Source organism: Chiloscyllium plagiosum, unplaced genomic scaffold (genome assembly GCF_037043375.1).
Source record: "Chiloscyllium plagiosum isolate Xiang-an unplaced genomic scaffold, Cpla_swu_hap1 HiC_scaffold_13, whole genome shotgun sequence".
NCBI classification, from domain to species: domain Eukaryota; kingdom Metazoa; phylum Chordata; class Chondrichthyes; order Orectolobiformes; family Hemiscylliidae; genus Chiloscyllium; species Chiloscyllium plagiosum.
Genome location: NW_028270151.1, coordinates 38,829,616 through 38,852,288, shown reverse-complemented (window position 1 = coordinate 38,852,288; position 22,673 = coordinate 38,829,616). Strand labels below are relative to the sequence as shown.

The window sequence follows — 22,673 nt, the reverse complement described above, 5'->3', positions numbered from 1 at the left end:
TCCGGAAATGTAGGACTTCCTTATGAGGAGAGATTCAATAGGTTGGACATGTACTCATTGGATTTGAGAAGAATAAGAATTGATTTTATTGAAATGTATGAGATTCTTAAAGGTGGATGACAAAGTAGATGTGGAGAGGAGAGGGGTTGTTTCTATTTGTGGAAGAATCTAAGACCAGAGGGCATAGTCTATGAGTAGGAATCACCTTTAAGCCAAAGATGAGGAGGAATTTCTTCTCTCAGAGGGTAGTCAGTCTGTGAAATTCTTTACCACAGAGGACTATCAAGGCTGGGTCATTAATTATATTCAAGGCTGAGAACATAGAACATTACAGTGCAGTACAAGCCCTTTGGCCCTCGATGTTGCACCGACCTGAAACCATTCTGAGACCATCTAACATATACCAGTCCATTATCACCCATATGTTTATCCAATGACCATTTAAATGCCCTTAAAGTTGGCGACTATGTTGCAGGCAGGGCATCGCATGCCATTACTCCCTGAGTAAAGAACCTACTCTGACATCTGTCCTATATCTATCACCCCTCAATTTAAAGCTATGATCCCTCGAGCTAGCCACCACCGTCAAGGAAACTGGCTCTCACTGTCCATCCTATCTGATCCTCTGATCATCTTGTATATCTCTATTAAGTTATTTCTTTACCTTCTTCACTCTAATTAAAGCAGCCTCAAATCCCTCAGCCTTTTCTCATAAGACCTTTCCTCCATACCAGGCAACATCCTAGTAAATCTCCTCTATACCCTTTCCAATGCTCCCATATCCTTCCTATAATGTGGCGACCAGAACTGTAGCAATACTCTAAGTGCAGCTACACCAGTAGTTTTGTACAGCTGAACATGACCTCATGGCTCTGAAACGCAACCCCTCTACCAATAAAACCAAACACATTATATGCCTTCTTAACAACCCTATCAACCTGGGTGGCAACTTTCAGGATCTATGCACATGGATACCAAGATCTCTCTGCTCATCCACACTACCAAGAATCTTACCATTAGCCCAGTATTCCTGTTACTCCTTCCAAAGTGATTCACCTCACACTTTTCCGCATTAACCTCTCAGCCCAGCTCTGCAGCTTATCTATGACCCACTGTAGCCTGCAATATCCTTCCGCACTATCCACAACTCCACTGAATTTAATGTCATCCACAAATTTACTAACCCATCATTCTATGCCCTCATCCAGATCATTTATAAAAATGCTAAACAGCAATGGCCCCAAGACAGATCCTTGTGGTACCATTAGTAGCTGAACTCCAGGATGAACATTTCCCATCAACCACTACCTGCTGTCTTCTAACAGCTGGCCAATATCTGATCCAAACCACTAAATCATCCTCAATCCCATGCCTCTGTATTTTCTGCAATAGTGTACCGTGGGGAATTTTATCAAATACTTAACTGAAATCCATATACACCAAATCTACCATTTTACCCCCATCCATCTGTTTGGTCACCTTCTCAAAGAACTCAATAAGGTTTGTAAGATAGAGTTTTAATCAGTAACAGATTCAAGAGTTGTAGGGATAAAGGCAGAAAAGTGGAGGTAAGTCAGATCAGCCATGACCTAATTGAAAGGCAGAACAGACTGAAAGGCCCAGCTCTGCTCCTACATCTTATGGTTTAATGTGCTTGCTGACTGGTAATGGCTACGTCCCATGGATGAATGTATATTGGATATTTAAAAGAATACCTTATATTCTTGTCCTGTGGTGCATTAATTTTGCTTTACCTTTGGAAATTCGTTATTTTCACAGGGAAACCTAAATGACCTTGGGAAGTTATTGATGCAAGGCTCTTTCAATGTCTGGACAGACCACAAAAAGGTTCACAGCAAGGTCAAAGATTTGGCACGATTCAAACCAATGCAAAGGCATCTTTTCCTTTATACAAAATTGCTGCTATTCTGCAAGAAACGAGAGGAAAATGCAGATGGACATGAGAAATCTCCCTCATACAGTTTTAAGCATTCATTGAAGGTACATCAGCAATATAAACAGAAAAATGTGAATGTCGGTAGCTTCTTCCAAATCAGCAGCTCCTGAACCCAATGAAGTGCATTTTAAACAGTGTCACTTTTAATGGAAGTATTTCAGCAATCAGTTTGTGCACAGCAAGCCCCGACAACCACGAAAGAGATAATTATGAGGTATCGTTCTTAATGAAGTTGGTTCAGGGATAAATATTATTCAGGACACGAGAAAGAACTGCTCTGATATTGATCACAACAGTTTTATGGAATCGTTTATATTCACCTGAGATAATCGATGGGACCTTTTTGTATATCTTAACCAAAAGACATTGTGATGTTCTGTTATGCTCCTGTTAGAGACTTTTAACAAGAAAGAATCCAAACCACTCCATACTTAACTGACAGAACTACAGCACAAGATTTACACTTTATACAGGAACAAACCTATTGTAAATCATAATATAATTACTCAAAGCAAGTGTTTGTAACTTATTTTGATATTTTATAACTACTTAAGCCATGAACTTAATTGTGCTTTTTACTCCAACTCCCAATAATTCCCTTATACATTACTGCAATCTTGACAGTTCAATCGAATCTGTTGGGATCCACCAAAAAATATGCCATAGCCCTCCAGAATTCACTTTAATTCTGTTTGATATATCAGCTATTTCTCTAAGTGACTGTATTATTGGATTTTGGTTAAATAATCCTACTGTGATGCCTCAACCCTTTGTTCTGGTTGCTGGCAGAACTTTGTTCTCATTGCCTTCTAAGCTCATTCTGCTCAGTGTTTTTGGACATAAATCTCTGTGAGGTCCACTGTGGATTTATTTTTCTAGCTACAAATTAAGCAAATCCAAATGTTTTTTCCTCATGCATCCAAACTGAGATGGAGCCCCACATATCTTCCAAATGGTAAATGTAACAGGTAAGAATCTTAAGGGCAGGCCTGACTAACAAGCAATTCCTACTGCTAGCTGTCTCCATTCAGTGGGATGCAATCTTTGTCAAATCAAGCTGCAACTGCCATCTGTGAGTAAACACCCTTCAGTTCTACCATAAACCTAACAATAGCTCATCCATTATTCAAGTGTTTACATCTCTTCATCTGACTTGTTAAGACAAGTATAGGGATGGCTTTAATCGTAATATGTTTGAATTGTATTTATTTCAGGGCTAATGCCAGTTTTTATATTTGACACTTCAATTTCTAAGTCCCAAAACCTATGTTGTAAAACATATGTACTATGAACCATTTTTTGACAGCATTTCTTATGATTTAGCAATGAAGCAATGGGGGTGTTGGCTGGTGAAGAAAGTTTCATGCACATGTAGATGTGGTGGTTAAAATGTGTGGTGCTTGAAAAGCACAGCCAGTCAGGCAGCATCTGAGGAGCAGGAGAGACGCGCTTTGAGCATTAGCTCTTCATCAGGATAAAGAGCTTACATTCAAAACATCAACACTCCTCCTCGGCTGCTACCTTACCAGCTGTGCTTTTCCAGCACCACACTTTTTGACTCTAATCTCCAGCATCTGCAGTCCTCACTTACTCCTGGTATGGTGGTCAGCCTGGTGGGGGAAAGGCAGGTATATGTGGGGTCAGACTGGCAAAAGGTTTAAATTTATAGATAGAGCAGATAGATTGGTGGCAGGGGACAGGGTGGGGGAGATTTTAAGAAGGGGAAGGGTGTCAGGTTATAGATATTTTCAGATCAAGCAGATCTGGTCCAGGGATCGTTGGGTTGGATTGAGGGTTCTGCCCAAGAGTTCTGTCAGGGGTCAGGGGAAGATGTACTTGGAAAGGTGGGAGGTGGAATCAATAGTGACTTGGAGCTTTAGCTTAATAGTTACCCAGGAGTTATAGTAGGCTTTTAATTCTTTAACCTTTTCCCAGTTAACTCAGTTGGGACACCTGAAGCTTCTTACCTTATAGGCCTTTCAGGGAGGATTCCAAATGCAGACAAATTGACCATTGAAATTTTTGATTTCCTGGAATTTTCATAAAATCTGTTGTGCCAAGGAGTCCATGTGATATCAATGTACAGTTCTAGGATCTGCAATGCTCCAAAGACTATCCAGACACAGGACTGTCTGGGCCATTGTATGGTGTCTGAACTATTTGAACATAGCACTCCCTAAATCAGAAGAGGGAGAATAAGTTGTTCAGTCTTACACTTTTCGTTGTTCCAGCTTTTTTTTTGTGTGGTCTCTTTGACCCTCTTTTGTCATGGATCTAATGAGTGCTCAAGGAGTTCAACCATTTATAGGAAGTTCAGTCTAAATCTCATTTCTGAATTCTCAGGTGAGTTCTATTTCTTCCAGCTAGGAATCCATAATAACTGCTTTCACTGACTATTTGACAGTTGACAGATCTCAGGCTGGACTGAGAAAATCTGAGCATGGAAAACCCTGCCCACCCAACATTATCCTTTCTGACAAAATGCAACCAGATTTTGGCAGAGATGCTGGATGAAAGAGGCAGAGGCTAGAATCTGGTGCGACCTAAACCATTATCTAATTCCTCAGGTCTTCATCTGGACTATCATTCGATTTATAATGGGACAATGCACTGGTCATCTAGGATTGTTGATATTCTTTTTTTTTCAGCTCTGATAAAAATTCCTTCAAAGGTGCAAGTAATTAAGAAGAATCCAAGAAAAGTAGATATTTGCTCCTTTGCATAGGTTTGAATGAAAAACTGTGACAATAATATTGTATGTTTAAACACAATGCAAATTACATCAGACTTTTTTCCAACAATAATCATTAATACTTTACACTATTTCGATATCCTCCTTTTACCCCACATTAATACTGGAGTGCATCAGTGAGTGAGCTGCCAAAATGTGTGCCAGGATAGTCACTTTAGGGTCATGTTTAAAAAGAGAATGTAAAATCTTCTTTAGAGATGGATAATCTCTGCCCCAAGCAAATCATCAAAATAGCTTCACTTTCTGCTGATAACTTTAACAATTATTAAAAATGTAATGCAGAAATATTATTAGAAAAGAATGTAGATTTCTTGAACTACACGCATGAATTTCATCACATTGACCCACTCTAACCAACAATGTGCACACTATGATTTCAGATGAGTGCTGTTGGTATCACAGAAAATGTAAAAGGAGACATTAAGAAGTTTGAAATCTGGTACAATGGCAGAGAGGAAGTGTACATTATTCAGGTAAATCATTTTGAAAACTGCACATTGTAGTTTTATTACTTAAATTATAAAGTTTATAGCTGACTTTGACTCACAAAGGGTATTGTGTGGGTGGGGATTGAAGTAGATGGTAAACTGTTCAGCCCTCCAGAATTGAGGCCCTAGGAGTAATTTAAGCATTTTTCGAATAATACCTCATGGTCTACTACCTATATCTGATGGGAAGCAGTAGCTGGCATATAGTCAAAAGCAGGATCTTGGGAGTCAGGAGACCACTGTTGGGACCCAAGTAGATGAAACCTTATACTCATATACGTGGTTAGGGAAAGATGTGGGGGTAGAGTGGAAGAGGGTGTTGAGGCTAAAAGTGAGGAAATGCACAAGGTTTACTTCTTGGTTCAGAGGATCATTCCTATGTGACATAACACAGCATGAGAAAGCTTTTTAAAAAGTTTATTTTATTACTAATTCCTTTTGCCATACTTGTAGTCTGGTGAAGCAGTCATTAATAGCTTCAACATGCAAGCCTTCGTTGAAATTGCAGTCATATCCCGAAGATATCATTAAATCCTAATTTACTTGTTGTTAGTTTTCAAGAGGGAGCCCATTGCCTTCCAGTGGGCAAGTCTCTAAGATACTCAAAAAGGAATGTTAAAAATTCAATAGAACAATTGGTGAGACAAGTCTCTGCTACCATTTCAACAGCCTATCCCAATTTGATTGGAGATTTCAGATATTAACAATGTAGGCAAATGTGCCGTCAGAGTTGGCACTGGAGTATCAAATGCAGTGTTTCATTGCTATGTAATAGCATTAAACAGGGTGTCTGCATTTTACCAAAAGTGGATCAAAATCTCCCTCGGGTGGGGAGGTCACAGACAATATCCTAACAACAGCCTAGAGGACAAGTTTTGTTTCATTTAAAGAAGAGGCCAATTGCAGAGAAGGCAGCTCAATGTCCAGCATTTACCTCAGAGGGGGTTCCCTTTCTTCACTATGATCTTTGTGATACTTTAAATTATCTTTAACCTATCTTATACTAGCTGTAGAGCCCTGTTTTCTTCAATGGTGGCCATTACATTAGCTGGTGTGGCTGAAGCCCCTGGTTTCATTAGTTGCTAGCTCTCTGACTTCCTCCCAGGTGAGAGGAACAGGTCTCAGCTCCGACCAATTAACACTGTGGCTGCGGGGCAGCTGGCAATGGCAGGAAGATGTTCCTTACAGGCATTTCAATGGGTGGGAAACCCACCATCAGGAAGTAATGCCCATTAGGCCTGATACTTTCTCAGCTGATACTAATTATTACAGCATTTCGTGTTTATAGCTCCAGTCTTGATCTCCAGGGTACTGCCCTTCTAAATGTTTACAAATAACATAGTAGTGCATCCTTTCGTCTTAACCATTTAGTACTATTGTAGCTGGATGCTAAGAACACAATGTTGGCTTATAACATTCAACATTGTTGGGATCTAAAAGCTAAGCCATCTGTCAGCTAATGTGAAGATGTCACTTTATATTAATGAGAGCTCTTTTTCTAAGTTCTTTCCTGGCATGAAGGTGTCATCCTCTGAAAAAAAGGTTGAATTGGTTTTTGCCTGTATCCTTTGGAGGTTAGAAAATTTAGAAATATATAAGGTCATTGAAATAAATATGGTCCTTGGAGGACTTAGTAGGGTGAATGCTTAAAGGATGTTTCCCCTTGTGGGAGAGACTAGATCTGAAGGGCACAGTCTAAGAGTAAGGGGAATTTAAGATGGAGCTGAGGAGAAATATTTTCTTTCAATCATGGTCACGTGAAATTGTCTTCCACAGAGAGCAGTGGAAGCAGGCTCATTGATATTTTTAAGGGAGATTTAGATAGATTCTTAACTAACAAAGGGGTCTAAAAACATAGAGGATAAATAGGAAAATGGAGTTGAGGCCACAATCAAATAGGGCATGATCTTATCAAATGGTGGAATATGCTTAAAGGACTGAATGTCCTGCTTTTGCTCCTAATTTGTACGTTTGCATGACGTGGATGTTGCTGGCAAAATCATAATTTGTTCCCCATCCCTAATTGTTCTTAATGTGAGTGATGTATGTGGCCATTAGGGGTGACACGGTGGCTCAGTGGTTAGCACTGCTGCCTCACAGCATCAGGGACTTGGGTTCGATTTCCACCTCAGGTGACTGTCTGTGTGGAGTTTGCACATTCTCCCCGTGTCTGCATGGGTTTTCTCTGAGTACTCTGGTTTCCTCCCACAATCCAAAAGATGTGCAAGTCAGATGAATTTGTTGTGCTAAAATTGCCCATAGTGTTAGGTGCATTAGTCAGGAGTAATCATAGGGTAGGGGAATGGGTATGGGTAGGTTACTCTTCAGAGGATCGGTGTGGATTTGTTGGGCCAAAGGGCCTGTTTCTATACTGTAGGTAATCTAATCTAAAAGAAAATTAAAAATGACTATTAAAGAATCATCCACATTTCTGTGAACCTGAAGTCACATGTGGGCCAGACCAGGTAATAGCAGCAGATTTCTTTCCCTCCAATACTTTACTGTACCAGATGGGTTTTATGACAAGTTCAGGGCCCCATTATGAAAATAACTTCTAACTACATTTAAATTACACCAGCTGCAATTGTGGGAATTGAAATTGTCCCCAGATCATTAGTCTGGGCCTCTGGATTACTAGTCCAGTGACATCACCAACATGCTACCACGTCCACCTTAGCAGTTTCTTAACAGTGATAGTTTCCCCATTACTTTTGATGGAAATTCCTGAAAGTGGTTGGAGTTGGTACAGGCAAGCAGACAGGAAAATGCCTTCTCAAACAATTTCTGCCCCAGCTGCTAGAGTTGCAACATGAAACTAAGTGATTGTAGTGGAAATAATTCCCAACTCTTTTTAAGCCATTTGTTGTCATTTAATTTTTTAATTTTGTATCCAATTTGAAAATGTACACCTAATTACAGGCATCATCTGTAGAACTGAAGAACCTTTGGGTTTCTGAAATCCGGAAAGTACTGACAGGACAACTGCAAGCTTACAGAGGTAAATAAAATGTAAATATATAGCTAGGAATGGTAGGTCTTCTGGCATAATGGAAGTGTCCCTATCTTAGTGCCCCATAGAGGTCTAGGTTCATGTCCATCTGCCCCAAAGGTGTATTATCGACAAAAGAAAACTGGAGATGCTGGAATCCAAAGTAAATAGGCAGGAGGCTGAAGAACACAGCAAACCAGGCAGCATCAGGAGGTGCAATGGGACTCATTGACCAACTAGGTCATACCCTCAACTGTTTTCACCTATCCCCACTTCACCATCTGCCGGATCCCCCCCTTTATTTGCAAGTCCCCAAAGCATCAACTTCTGCACCTCCTGATGCAGTCTGACTTGCTGTGTTCTTCCAGCCTCCTGCCCGTTTACCAAAGGTGTATCATAACATGTGAACAGATTAATTATAAATCTGTAAATAAAAAATGACCATTTATACTTGCTTTCTAACACCAAGTTCCATTCCTATCCTGATACTTATCCAGCTCAACTTCAGCGTGTTAATTAATACCCAAATGAACTGCTTTGATTGGAGCCCCATTCCACTTGACCATGACTATAGGCAAAGAGAATCTTGCCAAGTACAAGTTTTGTTTGAGGCTTGTTGATGTTACAGACTTAATGTTTAATTGCATTCTTAGAGTTTATATCAATTAACAATCAATATAGCTTGATTTGATGTCTCAGATATATTAAAGGATAGATTTCCCTGCTTCTGCACCTGATGCAATCAGATCACCTGGGCACTCTGACACAAGGGAAATCAGAGAAAGGTATATTTGTGGCAAAGTCCACTCAATTCTAGCAACCACTAATTTAACTGAACAGAAAATTGGATGCCTTTACAAGTGTTGCTTGCTGCCCAATTTTTCTATTCTCACTGCATCCGAGTAATGTGTAAGTGTCATATGCAGGAACAGGAAAGCTATCCAAAAGTCCAAATATGAATAGATTGAAGATTCCTGGAAGAATGGTCTATTGGAACAAATTCTGTATAAAAATATTTTCCTTTCTCATTTGTATGAAAGAAGCAAGTCAGTTAAATCAGAGGATACAGGAACATGTTTACCAGGCTCCACTGAACACACCCAACAGGTAATATGTTGTCAGGTCATTTTTTGTAATTAACAATTGTAGTGTTTTACTTGACTGCATTATAAGAGATTCCTGAGCTTTATCTTTTCTGATCATTGATATTAATTATCAGCGTTTAGTCACAGCTGCTATGTAGAATTCACTGTATTGAAATGGTGTACTTATTGTCAGTTTAAATTTCCCCTAATATTTAAAAATGTAAATTTCCTAACCAGTGCTATTAATTTACACTGGAAGATTCCTTCCTCGGAAACCCTTCTTTCAACTCATTTTCTTTCAAGAGAGCCTGTATCTAGATTGAACATCCACCTTTCAATTTGCAGAAACAAGTTAATGATGCCATGCTAAACTCAACTATCACAAATTCGAAGTCTACTGTGTCAAGCTATGAAACTGAGATGAGTTACTTGCAGTTACTTGAGTTCTGAGGAAGTGTCACGCGACCCAAAACATTAATGCCGATTTTTCTTCACAGAAGCTACCAGACCTGCTGAGGTTTTCCAGCAATTTCTGTTTCAGTTACTTGCTAATTTTTAGACTGGCATCAGAAAAGATGACTAGAAAATGGCGTTAAAGAGGAACAAACTGACTCAAATGTTAGTACCAAAGGGATCTCTATCATACCCATTTATATTTCTAAAAGGCATTTGATTTGATAAAGTGTCATAAAAAGTTATCACAGAAAATAAAAACTCATGGCGTAGAAGGCAAAATATTAGCTTGAATAGTAAATAGAAGATAGATTGGCAAAAAGCAGATGGTATGTGTAAATATCTGATTGGCAGGATATGCTTAAAGGACTGAATGTCCTGCATATGTCTGTGCTGGGACGTTAAATTTTTACAATTTACATCAATGACTTACATGAGGGGGTGTTCCGGTGATTGAATAAGAAAAGGCTAGAATGCAGGACTGCATACAGTACATAATCAAGGATGCTAAGCATGATGCTATCCTTTATTATGAGAGGAATTGAATATAAACTGACATTAATTTTCAAATTCTGTTCTCTACTGTTCAAGTGCCAGTAGAGTGGAGGTCAGCTGATGTGGTAACATTATTCATGAAGGGTATTGGGAATAAGTAATGAACCATTAGCCAATAGCCTAACATCAGTGGTAGGGAAACTTGAGGAAAATGTTTTGAGCAACAATATTAATCTCCACATGGAGAGGCAGTATTAATCAAAGATTGTCAGCATGGCTTTGACTTGGACAGATCATGTCTGACAGGATTGATTGAGTTTTTTTGAGGAGGCGATTAAATTTATAGATAAGGGTCATCCAGTGGATGTTGTCTATGTGGACTTCCGTAAAGCTTTTGACAAGGTTTCATGTGGGAGACTGGCCAAGAAGGTAAGAGCCCATGGGTTCCATAGCAATTTTGTAAATTGGATCCAAAATTGGCATAGAGGAAGGAAACAGAGGATGATGGATGAAGTTTGTTTTCATGAATGGAAGCCTGTGTCCAGTGGTATACCACAGGATTCAGTGCTGGACACCTTGCTATTTGTTGTGTACATTAATAATTTAAACATGAAAGTAGCAGTTATGATCAGTAAGTTTGCAGAAAAATTCATGGTGTGGTAAACAGCAAGGAGGAAAGCTTTAGAAGAGTCTTGAGTTCTGAAGAACAGTGGACTGGACTTGAAACACTCACACTGTTTCTCAATTCACAGATGTTACCCAACCTGTTGAGTTTCTCCATCACTTTTTTTTGTGTAAACTTCAGGTTTTCAACATCCACAATGTTTTTGCTTTTACATAGAGTATTGACTCGATCCACGTCTTGACTTTTAGTGCTGCTTCGTGACATGGGAGGAAGTTCTAATCATTTTGCAAGGATTATTTGAATGCTTCTTGCCCATTCTGCAACTTTATAACTGCAGATGACTGAGTGAGGGGATATAAATATAGCTGTACACATGTATTAAAATGTTATATAAATGGCATTAGCAACATATAATGTCTTTTTATGGGTTACATATGTTCTGAAGGGCATAGCTGCTAGTCTGGTACTAGGGTATGACAAGCGTTAAGAAAAAACATACTTGAACACATCTTCAGCAATCAACTTGTCACAGATGCACCAGTTCATGCCAGCATTGGTAGTAGTAACCACTTCACAGTTCCCTTAGAGACAAAGAATGGAATCTTCCGAGTCATGTGAGGGCAGGTTTAAAGTTTAGAGCAGACAAAAATTCAGTTATTAGGTCATTAGTCCAATGTGCTGTTACTTCAGGTGAACTTCATGGAGGAGGTTTGTCACTTGCAGATGCTATCCATCCAGCATTTATAGGTAATTTCAATAATTAGCTTCACATTTTCAGATTGACTGGAGATGCCAATAGAATCTTCCCAGTAGTGGGCAGGCCCATCATTGAATGTCAAGCCTATCAGGACCTCTGGCTGAATTGTCAATGTTATGGATCAGACCAGACCCCCTGAAAATACATTAAGAAGATAGCCTATACCCTAAATTTTTCCTATTTTAGAGGCAAGTGAGAAGCACTTCATTCTGGATGCAATTCAATTGGTCAAACTTGAAGGAAAACACACTTTATTCATAAACTAGAGTTAAAATAAACAAAAGAAAGAGGAAGTTGGAATAACTAAACTCTATTGGAAAGCTTAACAGAATAATAGATTATTTTACTACTAAACAGTAACTGTTCCAATATAGTAACATCCTATAAACACACCCTTGGCAATGGCAAAGTCAAAGTCAATAAAATAGATGGTCAGTCGCAATTCTAGCAGCCCAGAAGGAAAAAAAATCAAGAGAAAATTCTGAGAGGGTGTAACAGGGAGAGATGTACTGCAGTCCCAAACCCTGCTGAGACCCCAGCAACAATTGCTATTGAAATTAAAAATCCTGGTTCTGTGGGAGTTTGACCACACCCCATACAGGCTGCTTCTATTGTTCCAACACAAAAAAAATCAAGACTTCACAAGCTGTTTACTTTTTTGGTTTTCATTATGAAAACCATCTTCTCTTAAAACAAAGGGCATAATACACCTCCTAAAGCCATAGTATAGTCACATCAACCAATTACTGAGGATCCTTTGAGGCATTTTGCTTATCCCCTACCCCATCCCTCCAACAAGCATCAGAACATAATTAATTAGCAGGCCTGGCAGCTGTGTCCAGAGTTTTATTTTAAATTAGCCTCTTCAAAGGGATTCTCAAAATGGATTCTCATGCTTCCCATTCTGCTATGGCAGCATCCATCTCTTCCAAGAGAGCACTTATGCCCGAAACGTCGATTCTCCTGCTCCTTGGATGCTGCCTGACCTGCTGCGCTTTTCCAGCAACACATTTTCAGCTCTGATCTCCAGCATCTGCAGTCCTCACTTTCTCCTTCCAAGAGAACTACCTGGTTTTAAACATTACTAGTCTTGGTGCTACAGGAATCCACCTGTTATCCTCATTTGGATAGTGCACTGACAGATGGCCTCTTACACCTTGTACACCGACTGTAACAAGTGATAACAAGTCTGGGCCATATCCTGAAAGTTGTCCCAACCCTGAGAAAATTCCACTCAAAGTTTCACCTTCAGAATAAGAGCACTTTCCTTAATGGTGTAGGGTACCACCACCATGTTAAGTGCCAAAGATGATCCAGGAGCTCATCACTGGGCATTCATGAAGTGCTCTGAGTGATCAAAAGCAACAGACTTGTATCCAACACAGTCTTTAACTTCATACCAGACATAGCCCTCATTTTCTCTTTTCCATCTAGCCAGGGTAACAACTCTGGCTCAATGAAAAATGAAGATGAATTGCATCAATATCTACTTCACGAATTGAAGTATCAACCTGGTGAAGATACAACATTGGACTATTGCATGCTACATAGTGGAACCAATGTGGAATGGTGCTAAGTGATTCACAAACAATGGATCCATTAAAATTCTGCATTTCTGCGCTACAAATCATGGACTATAATATACGAATAAACAAGAGGAAGAGGTTCCATGAATATTCCCATTATTAATAATGACTCTATGACAAACCCCAACACACAAGTTCAAAAGATAAGACTGCAGCATTTGAACAGAATACCAAGTGGATGATTCAAATCAAAAGCTTTCCACTGAGGTTCCCAGCATCACAATTGGTAGACACAAATTATTTGCACATGCTGCCAAGCTTTTTATCTTATCATAAACTTTTGAAAACAATCAATTAAAAGGTTTGCTACAAATACAAAATACTGCAGATTCTGGAACTCTGGAAGCAAAACAGGTAATTCTAGAAATACTCAGCAGATCTGGCAGCATCTATGGAGAGAAAAAGAAAATCAATCTTTCAGGAAATGGATCTTTTTTCAGAGCTGCTGTTGAGTGTTATATATTTACTTCATAGTAAATGCATACCTGCACATGGATAATGTCTTTGCAAACTGGTGATTAGAAACCCATAAAGATACATCCTCTGGTGTTAGCAGATGCATTTTAGTTCAATTGCTTGCTGCAGTAAACAACTTTCAATGTGCTGGTCACACAGTGAAGGATAGATATTGCAAATGCAAAAAATTATACTGCAATTTGAAATAGGTTGGATTTCTCTACCTATCACATTTCTGGCTGTAAGAACCAGTTCAATGTTGATTTTCCCAATTTGTTGTGCTTCTCGAAGATATTAGATATTCCAAAACATTAAGTTCTCAGATAAGAAGGGATGAATTGGCTCCCCTTCTTCATGCACCCACTCCTTCGGTTGATTGTAACAAGGCTGATTTACAATGGATCCTTTCCCTTGTAGGTAACTTTTTCCTGCACTAAATGAAGTTACATTTTAAAAGACACCAATTTAACCAGGCTTTCTTCTGTTAACAAAAGAATGTATTTGTTAGTCACTAACTGCAAGAAGAAATAATTGCAAGTGCACATGCACACAGATTAGGAATAAAAAACAAGTCCAAAGAAAAGATTATAGCTGAAGAATTCTATGTAAATTAGCCTCTGAGTTATTTCTGAAGAGTCAATAGTAGAATATTTTGGCTGTTCCATTGGATGGGATTTGTAGTATTGACTTTGGTGGTTGAGCAGTTGAATGCAAGATGCTTGGCTTTGCAAATGGTTTGAAAAACACTAGTATGCCAGTCTATTAATACACACGTCAGGGCTTGCAGTAAAATTCTTTAACTTTTTTTTGTGTGTATCTCTGTAATGGGTAAAACATAAACATGGTGCAGGAGATGGCTTCATGCTGAGAGAGGATGGAGCCATTCCATGGGCTCATAGAGACTGAAGTGACATCCACATTCACCTTTTGGCTGTAGCAGCCCTCTTTTAAAAGGTGCATGTTGGAATTAAAAGTTCAGTATGTCCATAAGCAAATCAGCATTCTTACTTGTTGCCATTTCACATTTCATATTACAAATTACACTAAGATTCAGTTCTGTCACCATCTTATAGCATAGTGTCACTGGAGAAAAATAGGCATATTGAACAGCAAGTTTGCCAAGTGAAGCATGTGAAAGGAGAATGAATCTTCTATGGCCTTATGATGAACACAATATTAGATATATTTTGGGAAGGAGTTATACTTCCTGTTTTTATACATTTCTAAGAAATAAGATGTTTATTCAATATTTTAAAAAAACATTTTTAATTTGACAATCTAGAATGATCAATATGTGTTCTGAAGAAATTTCCATATGAAATTTTATAATATATAAAGATTTGAGGTTAACTACAATGAGCAAATGCTATTATATGCAAATAGCCCAAAATGTTTCACAACATAATTTACTACCCAGTGAAAGGTCATATGAAGCTTTTGCGTTCTTCACTAATACTATGATATTCAAAGATATTAACTTGAATACAATAAAACCCCAAAATAATTGATACCAATTAAATTAATTAATAGCAGTCAATCTTCACAGCAAGAATTTTGGATGACAGAGAGTGATTATTAAGACACAGTTCATTCCTTAAATTTGTGAAAAGTCACAAAGATACAGGTCTGTAATTGAGTGCTTGTTTCAGTTCACCAGGGTCAGCATCTTATATACCAGCATGGCATGAAAAGATTTAACATGACAATCAGTTAAGTTCACAAATTAAACCTTAACAATTTTTCTTCCACAGATATACAAGGAAATCATCTTTACAACAAGACAACAAATGCGATTCGTCAAGTTCTGAAACAGTTGAAAGGCAAAATGAAATCTCAAGCTCCAATAATAGACAAAAGAGAGGTAATTGTATTCACTTTGTTTTATTATCCTGACTTTATTCAGGCAATAAAGTATTAACTCAAAATATTAACAATGTGTTATGTGAATGCCAATAAATATTGAACCAGTTTTCAACTCAAAACATGAAAGTTTATGTAGAGATGACTATTATAAGCATGCCCACATTTATGTTTGCAAATTGGAGATATTTCCAGAATGTTTTGATAAAACAAGTGGAAAAACAAAGCTGAATTCACCAGTGTCAGCATGGTTTCATAAATGAAAATTTGTACTTGACAAACCTTTGAGGATGTAACTAGCAAGATAGATAAGGGAAATGGCATATCTAGCCTTCTCGAAGAATGGGCTAAAATCTGGCAGATGGAGTTTAATGTGGATAAGTGTGAGGCTGCCCATTTTGGCCAGAAAAACAAAAGAGCAAATTATTATTTAAAAGGAAAGCAGATTCAAAGTGTGTCAGTGCAAAGGGATCTGGGTGTCTTTGTGCATGAATCACAGAAAGTGGGTATGCAGGTGCAGCATAGAAAGGCAAATGGAATCCTGGCATTTATTGCAAAAGGACTGGATTATAAAAATAAAGAAGTGTTATTACAATTGTGCAAGGCATTGGTGAGATCACATATGGTATATTTTGTCAGGCTCTAGTCTCCTTACTTGATGAACAAAGTGGTGGTACTGGAAATGGTTCAGAGGAAGTTCACCAGATTCATTGCAGTAATGAAAGGGCTGTCATATGAAGAGTGGTTGAGTAGCTTGGGCTTGTACTTGCTGGGGTTCAGAAGAATAGGGTGGCATCTGGTTGAGCTTTATAAAATGCTAAAGGAGATAAGGTGGAAGTGAGACAGATGTTCCCCTTTTTGGGACAGTCTCAAACAAGAGGGCATACATATAGATTGAAAAGGGGTGGGTTCAAAACTGAGATGAGGAGAAACAACTTCTTTCAGTGGGTTATGAATCCATGGAACTCACTGTCCCGGAGTGCAGTGGAGGCAGAATCAATTAACAGATTCAAGAAAGAAATAGATGTGTTTCTGATGAATAATGGAATAAAAGGCTATTGGAAGCAGGCAGGAAAATGGAGTTGAGACCAGGGTAAGATCAGCCATGATCATGTTAAATGGCAGAGTGGGCTCAAAGGACTGAATTGCCTACTCCCATTCCTAATTTATATGTTCCTATGTTTTATACTTATGCTATTGTGTTATATTGGTACAAGATTTATGAATATGAAACATATCTATAAATTCAGGGAGTCTTTACTGAAACTGGTGCTGATTGCCTGCTTTGCTTCATTACTGTTCCCTTGCTATGCACCTGGCTCTGAGAATATTTTGAAAGTGCAGCTAAAGCAATGTAAAAGTGTATTCCCATTATAGATACAATTAGTACGTTGACTCCTATTGTCCATTTTTAACTCTAACTGCTTCACCTTTTGTGAAATATGGTTAATTTTGCATGGTGTAATCAGCATTTAAAAGTCAGTTGCTGATGTAATAGAAAGTTTCATTTACCTTTCTCTAAAGAATGTCATATGGATAATATCTTCATTCACTTCGGTATTAGTTTTCTCTTGGTAAAATACTGGGACCAAGTCAACAATGGAGATTTTGAACTTGGCAAATAATAGATACTAAGACTGCTTAATTCACTTCAACTTTGCTTTTTCCACCAATCAGGTCATGAATAATTAACCTTATGGGTCTACTTTTGATTCTAGGGTACAGAATTTTCAACCCTTCTCAATCCAAACAAAACACATTATTCCTAATCCTGCGTTTCTGGATCACAGCCGGGTTTTAATGCATTCTGTTGCATTAATAATGCATTATTTTTGTCTATACAATCAGTCACTTCTTTAATAAATCCTGATGTCCGGGAAATACTTCAGAGCTGATGCCACCCCTTCACTTCTGCTTTTACATAAAGAAGCACTGTACTTCTAGTGGAATAAATATTACTGTACTCAGCCGCTTTTAGCAATTTCATGCTGGCAGTTCTTCAGTATTTCATTCATGTCTACTAATGTAATCACAAATGATAGATTCTAAATATTTGTTCATAAATGATGTTTGGCTAACCTGTGTCTTCAGTTACTTCTTCCATCCTTCATGTCCTTAAACAGATGTTTTACATTGATGACCTGCAATTACTTAACACAATTTGATTTCTAAGGAGCATTGAAAAATGATGTCAGAGTCATTGCAAGCTCCTTACAAAATCATAGAAACCTACAGCGTGGAAGTGGGCCATTGACCCATCATGTCCACACTGACCCTGTGTACAGCATCCCACTCAGACACACACCCCTACCCTATTCCTGTAATCCCGCAATTCCCATGGCTAATCCAACTATCCTGCACATCCCTGGACACTATGGACAATTTAGCATGGCCAATCCACCAAAGTCGCACAACTTTGGACTGTGGGAGGAAACTGAAGAGCACTCAGAGGAAACCCATGCAGATACAGGGAGAATGTGAAATCTCCACACAGGAAGTCACCCAACGGTGGAATTAAACACAGGTCGTTGGTATGGTGAGGCAGCAGTGCTAACTACTGAGCCACCAAACCTCTTTGATATCCTTCAATCCTCAATATATGCCATCAATGACCAATGATTTAGCTGCTTTGCATTCTGTGATTTTTTTTCATAATCAACATTATTTATACAAGTATTTACAGTGATTCTATCTATTTTCCTCTCAAACATGTATATTCTCACTTCCAGCATTACTTGTAAGTGCATCTTCTGTTGACATTGGTCACTACTTTTAACTGGCCCTCTTTCCCAGCATCTCATCCATCAGCATTTCCAAATCCCTGCAGGGAAATGGGGTGCAAGCTTTCCTTTGTGGGCTATGTCCTCAGTAAAGCAGCAGACTGTGAGGGGCATTTCCTGGGAGGCCATTCTACCAGACACAGACAGCATGGCCAGAGCTAGTGTCATAGGTTACTTCTGGTGTCCCAGTTTATTAGAAATGCCCTTCTGTGCCAAAAAAAATGACCTCTGCATTCCATAAGACTAAGTGTTCTCTCTGCCACTTCACAGGGGCATTAGTACTCACTCTAACTGTCCAACTAAACAAATCTCTTATCAATGCTCATGAACTGTAACTCTTACTATTATGTGAAGCATGTCCATTCAATGACTCTCATACGCCTCATCCTCCCAAACTGTTCACCCTATCTGCCATGTATACGTCCTACTAACTCATTAGGGAAATCTCACCACCTCTCCCGCTCCTGCATCACCTCTAACAGCATTTTTATTCTCTTCCACCATACTGAGACCCTCCTTTTGTATCATTATAGGAGAAAATGGTATGATATTCCCTCTTGTTGGTTAACTTACCACCTGCTCCAGAGCCAGTGTAGCAGCTATGCTGTTTAGGATCTGAATAGCTGTCAAATCAAGCCAATCTTAATGGCTAACATTTAAATGCCTATTCAGAGTACATTTTACATTCTTGTTATGCTCAGTGCTTCCTCCAAGTGTTGTTCAATATGGAAGAATACTAATTCAACAGTTGAGGGAGGACAATACGTGGCAAATCAACAGGAGTTTTCTTTACCAATGTTTAACTGATGCCATGAGAGTTCATGAGGTCAAGAGTCAATGTTGAGGACTACCAGGGCAACTCCCTCCTGCCTTTGTATCACTGTGTCACCACATCTGCTGGATCTTTCATCGGTGGAACAGAACAGATGGTGATGGTGTTAACTGGGACATAGTCATACTCATGGAATCATACCTTGGACAATATTGTTTGACTGGACTAACAGACACTGCTCCCATTTTGGCACTAGCCCTTAGCAGTCAATAAGGAGGACTTTGCAGAGTCCACATAGCTGTTTTACTGTTGTTGTTTCCAGTGTCTAGTTCGATGCAAGGTGATCTGTGCTGCTTCTTGTTGAGATTTCATAATAGATTTAATTTCATAGAGTGTAGTTAAAAGTCAACCACATTGCTGTGCATCTGGAGTCACATGTAGGCCAGACCAGATATGAATGGCAGATATCACATTAGTGAACCAGACTACAAATGATATTGATCAGCTGGTAAGTTGGGCAGATCAATGGCAGATGGAATTTAATCCTGATAAATATGAGGTGATGCATTTTGGGAGGTCTAGTAAGGAAATTAGGTCTCCTTCCTATTGGAAAGATGTTGTGAAACTTGAAAGGGTTCAGAAAAGATTTACAAGGATGTTGCCAGGGTTGGAGGATTGAGCTATAGGGGGAGGCTGAATAGGCTGGGGCTGTTTTCCCTGGAGCGTCGGAGGCGGAGAGGTGACATTATAGAAGTTTACAAAATCATGAGGGGCACAGATATGATAAAGAGACACGGTCTTTTCCCTGGGGTGGGGGAGCCCAGAACTAGAAGGCATAGGTTTAGGGTGAGGGGGAAAGATATAAAAGAGACCTAAGGGGCAACTGTTTCATGTAGAGGGTGTTGTGTGTATGGAATGAGCTGCCAGAGGAAGTGGTGGAGGCTAGTACAATTGGACCATTTAAAAGGCATCTGGATAGGTATATGAATAGGAGGGATTTGGAGGGATATGGGCTGAGTGCTGGCAGGTGGGACTAAGTTAGGTTGGGATATTTGGTTGGCATGGACGAGTTGGACCAAAGGGTTATTTTCTGTGCTGTACATTTCTGACACTATGACTCTATAATGAATGATGTGTCTCTAGGGAGTACTGAGGAACAAAGGGATCTTGATCTACAAGTCCATTGATCCCTGAAGGTGTCAGTACAGGTAAACAGGGTAGTGAAGAAGCACTCCACTGGATGGTTGCATTCATTAGTAGGGGCATGGAATATAAGAGCAAGGAAATCTTATAACTTCATAGAGCATTGGTTAGGGCACAGTTCTGGTTGCTACACTATTGGAAAGATGTGAATGCACTGAGGAAAGTGAAGGGGAGATTCACCAGCATGCTGTCTGGGATGAAAAGTGTCAGTTATGATGAAAAACTGGATAAGCTTGGTTTGTTTAATCTGGAGCAAAGGAGGTTTGGCGAAAGTCAGGGGGTGGGGGTGTTGGTTAGGTTTGGGGTGGGGGGAGGGTTTCTGATTAAGTTATACAGTCTACCAGAGATGATGGTGGAGGCTGGTGCTGTCACAATATTTAAGAAGCAGCTGGACAAGCACTTACAATGCCAAGGCATAGTAAGCTATGGACGAAGTGCAGGTAAATAGGATTAGCATAGTTTAGTGTTTGTTGGTTGATGCAGAAATGGTGGGCCGAAGGGCCAGTTTCTGTGGGGATGTATAACTTTATGACACGATGGTAGAAATAATCAGGGCTACAGGTACTTTGGACTGTCATGAGGTTTCTTGCCACATAATCAACAGAAAGTAATACTATGAAAGAAAGTCCACACCCAGCCTTGTTTTGTTTACTTGTGGGACCTGGGCATCACTGACTGGCCAACATTATTGGCCATCCCTGGTTGCTCTTGAGAAGGTGGAGATCAGATGCCTTCTTGAACCACTGTACCAAGTGTGATGTAGCTCTGTCCACAATCCTGTTGTGATGGGGCTCCCAGAATTTTGATCTTGCAACGCTGAGGAATGATGCTATATTTCCAAGTCAAGATGGAAAGTGCCTTGGCGAATCTTGTTTAGCCTAGAAGTTGGGTTTTATCTTGCCCTTCACATTCAATAGTGTATAACTCTATCGTGGTCCTTTGCAATCAATGTCCTGATTCTCATCCTCACCTTCATCCTCAGATGATTACTATTCATCCCCATTTCTTCTGCAAGATATCCCCCACACTTTGTCAGCTCCATTTATGAAAGGCACAGCATGCTATAATGATGTGACACACACTTTCTAAGTTATACTACAAAGTGCCACCAGAGTGATTCCAACCAACAGTGTCTGTCTCTGATATCCAGGGTTTGATCCTTATGCAATGTTGTTCTTTGAAGTTCTTTTGCTGAATTGTTCTGGCTGGATTCTTATACAGATTTTCATCCTTCAGGTCTATGGTGTGACACTGTTGAATTTCTTTTAGGTTCTTTAATCCAAAATTTTGTAAGTCTGCAGCTAGCCTTCTTTGCAGAAATAGATTCCTTGTTGCTTGTTACATTTGGCATTGACTGTCTGTTCAAGATACAGCTTACCTGTGATTAGCTACTTAAATTCTTCAGCAGAGTAATCAGTTCTCTTTTTTGCACAAAGCAGCCAATTATCAAGAAACTTCAACTTCTTCTTTTCCCAAGCATGGCTAATTGTTTTCAGTTCCTATATAAGTTTGGCCTTGCCCTTTAATAGCTTATTCCAGACAGGGTTTTTCCTGATCCCTTTGTGTGTAACAGTTTACCTTTGCCAATTGTTTCAATCCATGAACAATTATTAAAGTTCAGTAGTTTATGATATCACAATCCCTTCTCTTTGTTCATTATTTTAGTATAATGAATAAACATGAGTGGAACTGATCATTTTTCAACATATCGGTTCATGCACAACTTAAATGTGCACCATTTTATTATCTGGTACAGATATATGTAAATCAATAACCAATAAATGAGTTACAGATTAACGATCAGTAAATAAATCACAAACCAAAATTAAATAATAAACATACATTATGCTTAACCCATTACAGGTTTAGATGATCATGTCTTAACAGAACTGATTCCCTTTTCGACTGCTACATTTGTTGCTGACACCAATATTGAAAAATGACAGTAATAGAAACAAGATAGATCCAAGTACAGAAAATATGAATAAGAACAAGATGTGAAATAATACGAAATCATGTGGTAGTATGTATATTACTGCCCCAATTCCAGATGTCATCCCACCAAGACTGTTCCTTAATGTTTTTAATATCTGTTTTGATTCTCTAACTTAGAGACAAAGAAACTGCAGATGCTGGAATCCAAAGTAGAAAAATGGGAGGCTGGAAGAACACAGCAAGCCAGGCAGCATCAGGTGTTGGAGAAGTCAACGTTTCAGGTATTAACCAGTCTTCAGGTGCCTGGCTTGCTATCTTCTTCCAGCTTCTTGGTTGATGTCCAGCTATCCTGCTGAATTTTAACAAGTAACCTGTGTGCCTTTCTCAAGATCTCTTTTATTTCTTCCAAATGTTCCCTTTGTAGGTCAATATGGACTTAATACTTTTACCAGAAAGACTTAGCCATTTCTTGAGCTGAGT

At 39.0% G+C, this 22,673-nt stretch overlaps 1 protein-coding gene across 8 annotated transcripts in view; it reads left to right on the top strand.

Moving 5' to 3' along the window:
* Positions 1-22,673, top strand: part of LOC122555988 (guanine nucleotide exchange factor DBS) — a 404,319-nt gene that overhangs the window by 306,498 nt on the left and 75,148 nt on the right. For 7 of the 8 annotated variants that reach the window (XM_043702332.2, XM_087993537.1, XM_087993538.1 and 4 more), the window contains 5 exons: positions 1,780-2,001; positions 5,090-5,182; positions 8,117-8,195; positions 9,227-9,293; positions 15,395-15,504. In XM_043702332.2, coding sequence (XP_043558267.1) covers positions 1,780-2,001; positions 5,090-5,182; positions 8,117-8,195; positions 9,227-9,293; positions 15,395-15,504 — 571 coding nt within the window. The remainder of the gene's footprint in view (positions 1-1,779; positions 2,002-5,089; positions 5,183-8,116; positions 8,196-9,226; positions 9,294-15,394; positions 15,505-22,673) is intronic. The other variant, XM_043702330.2, reaches the window with a different exon arrangement.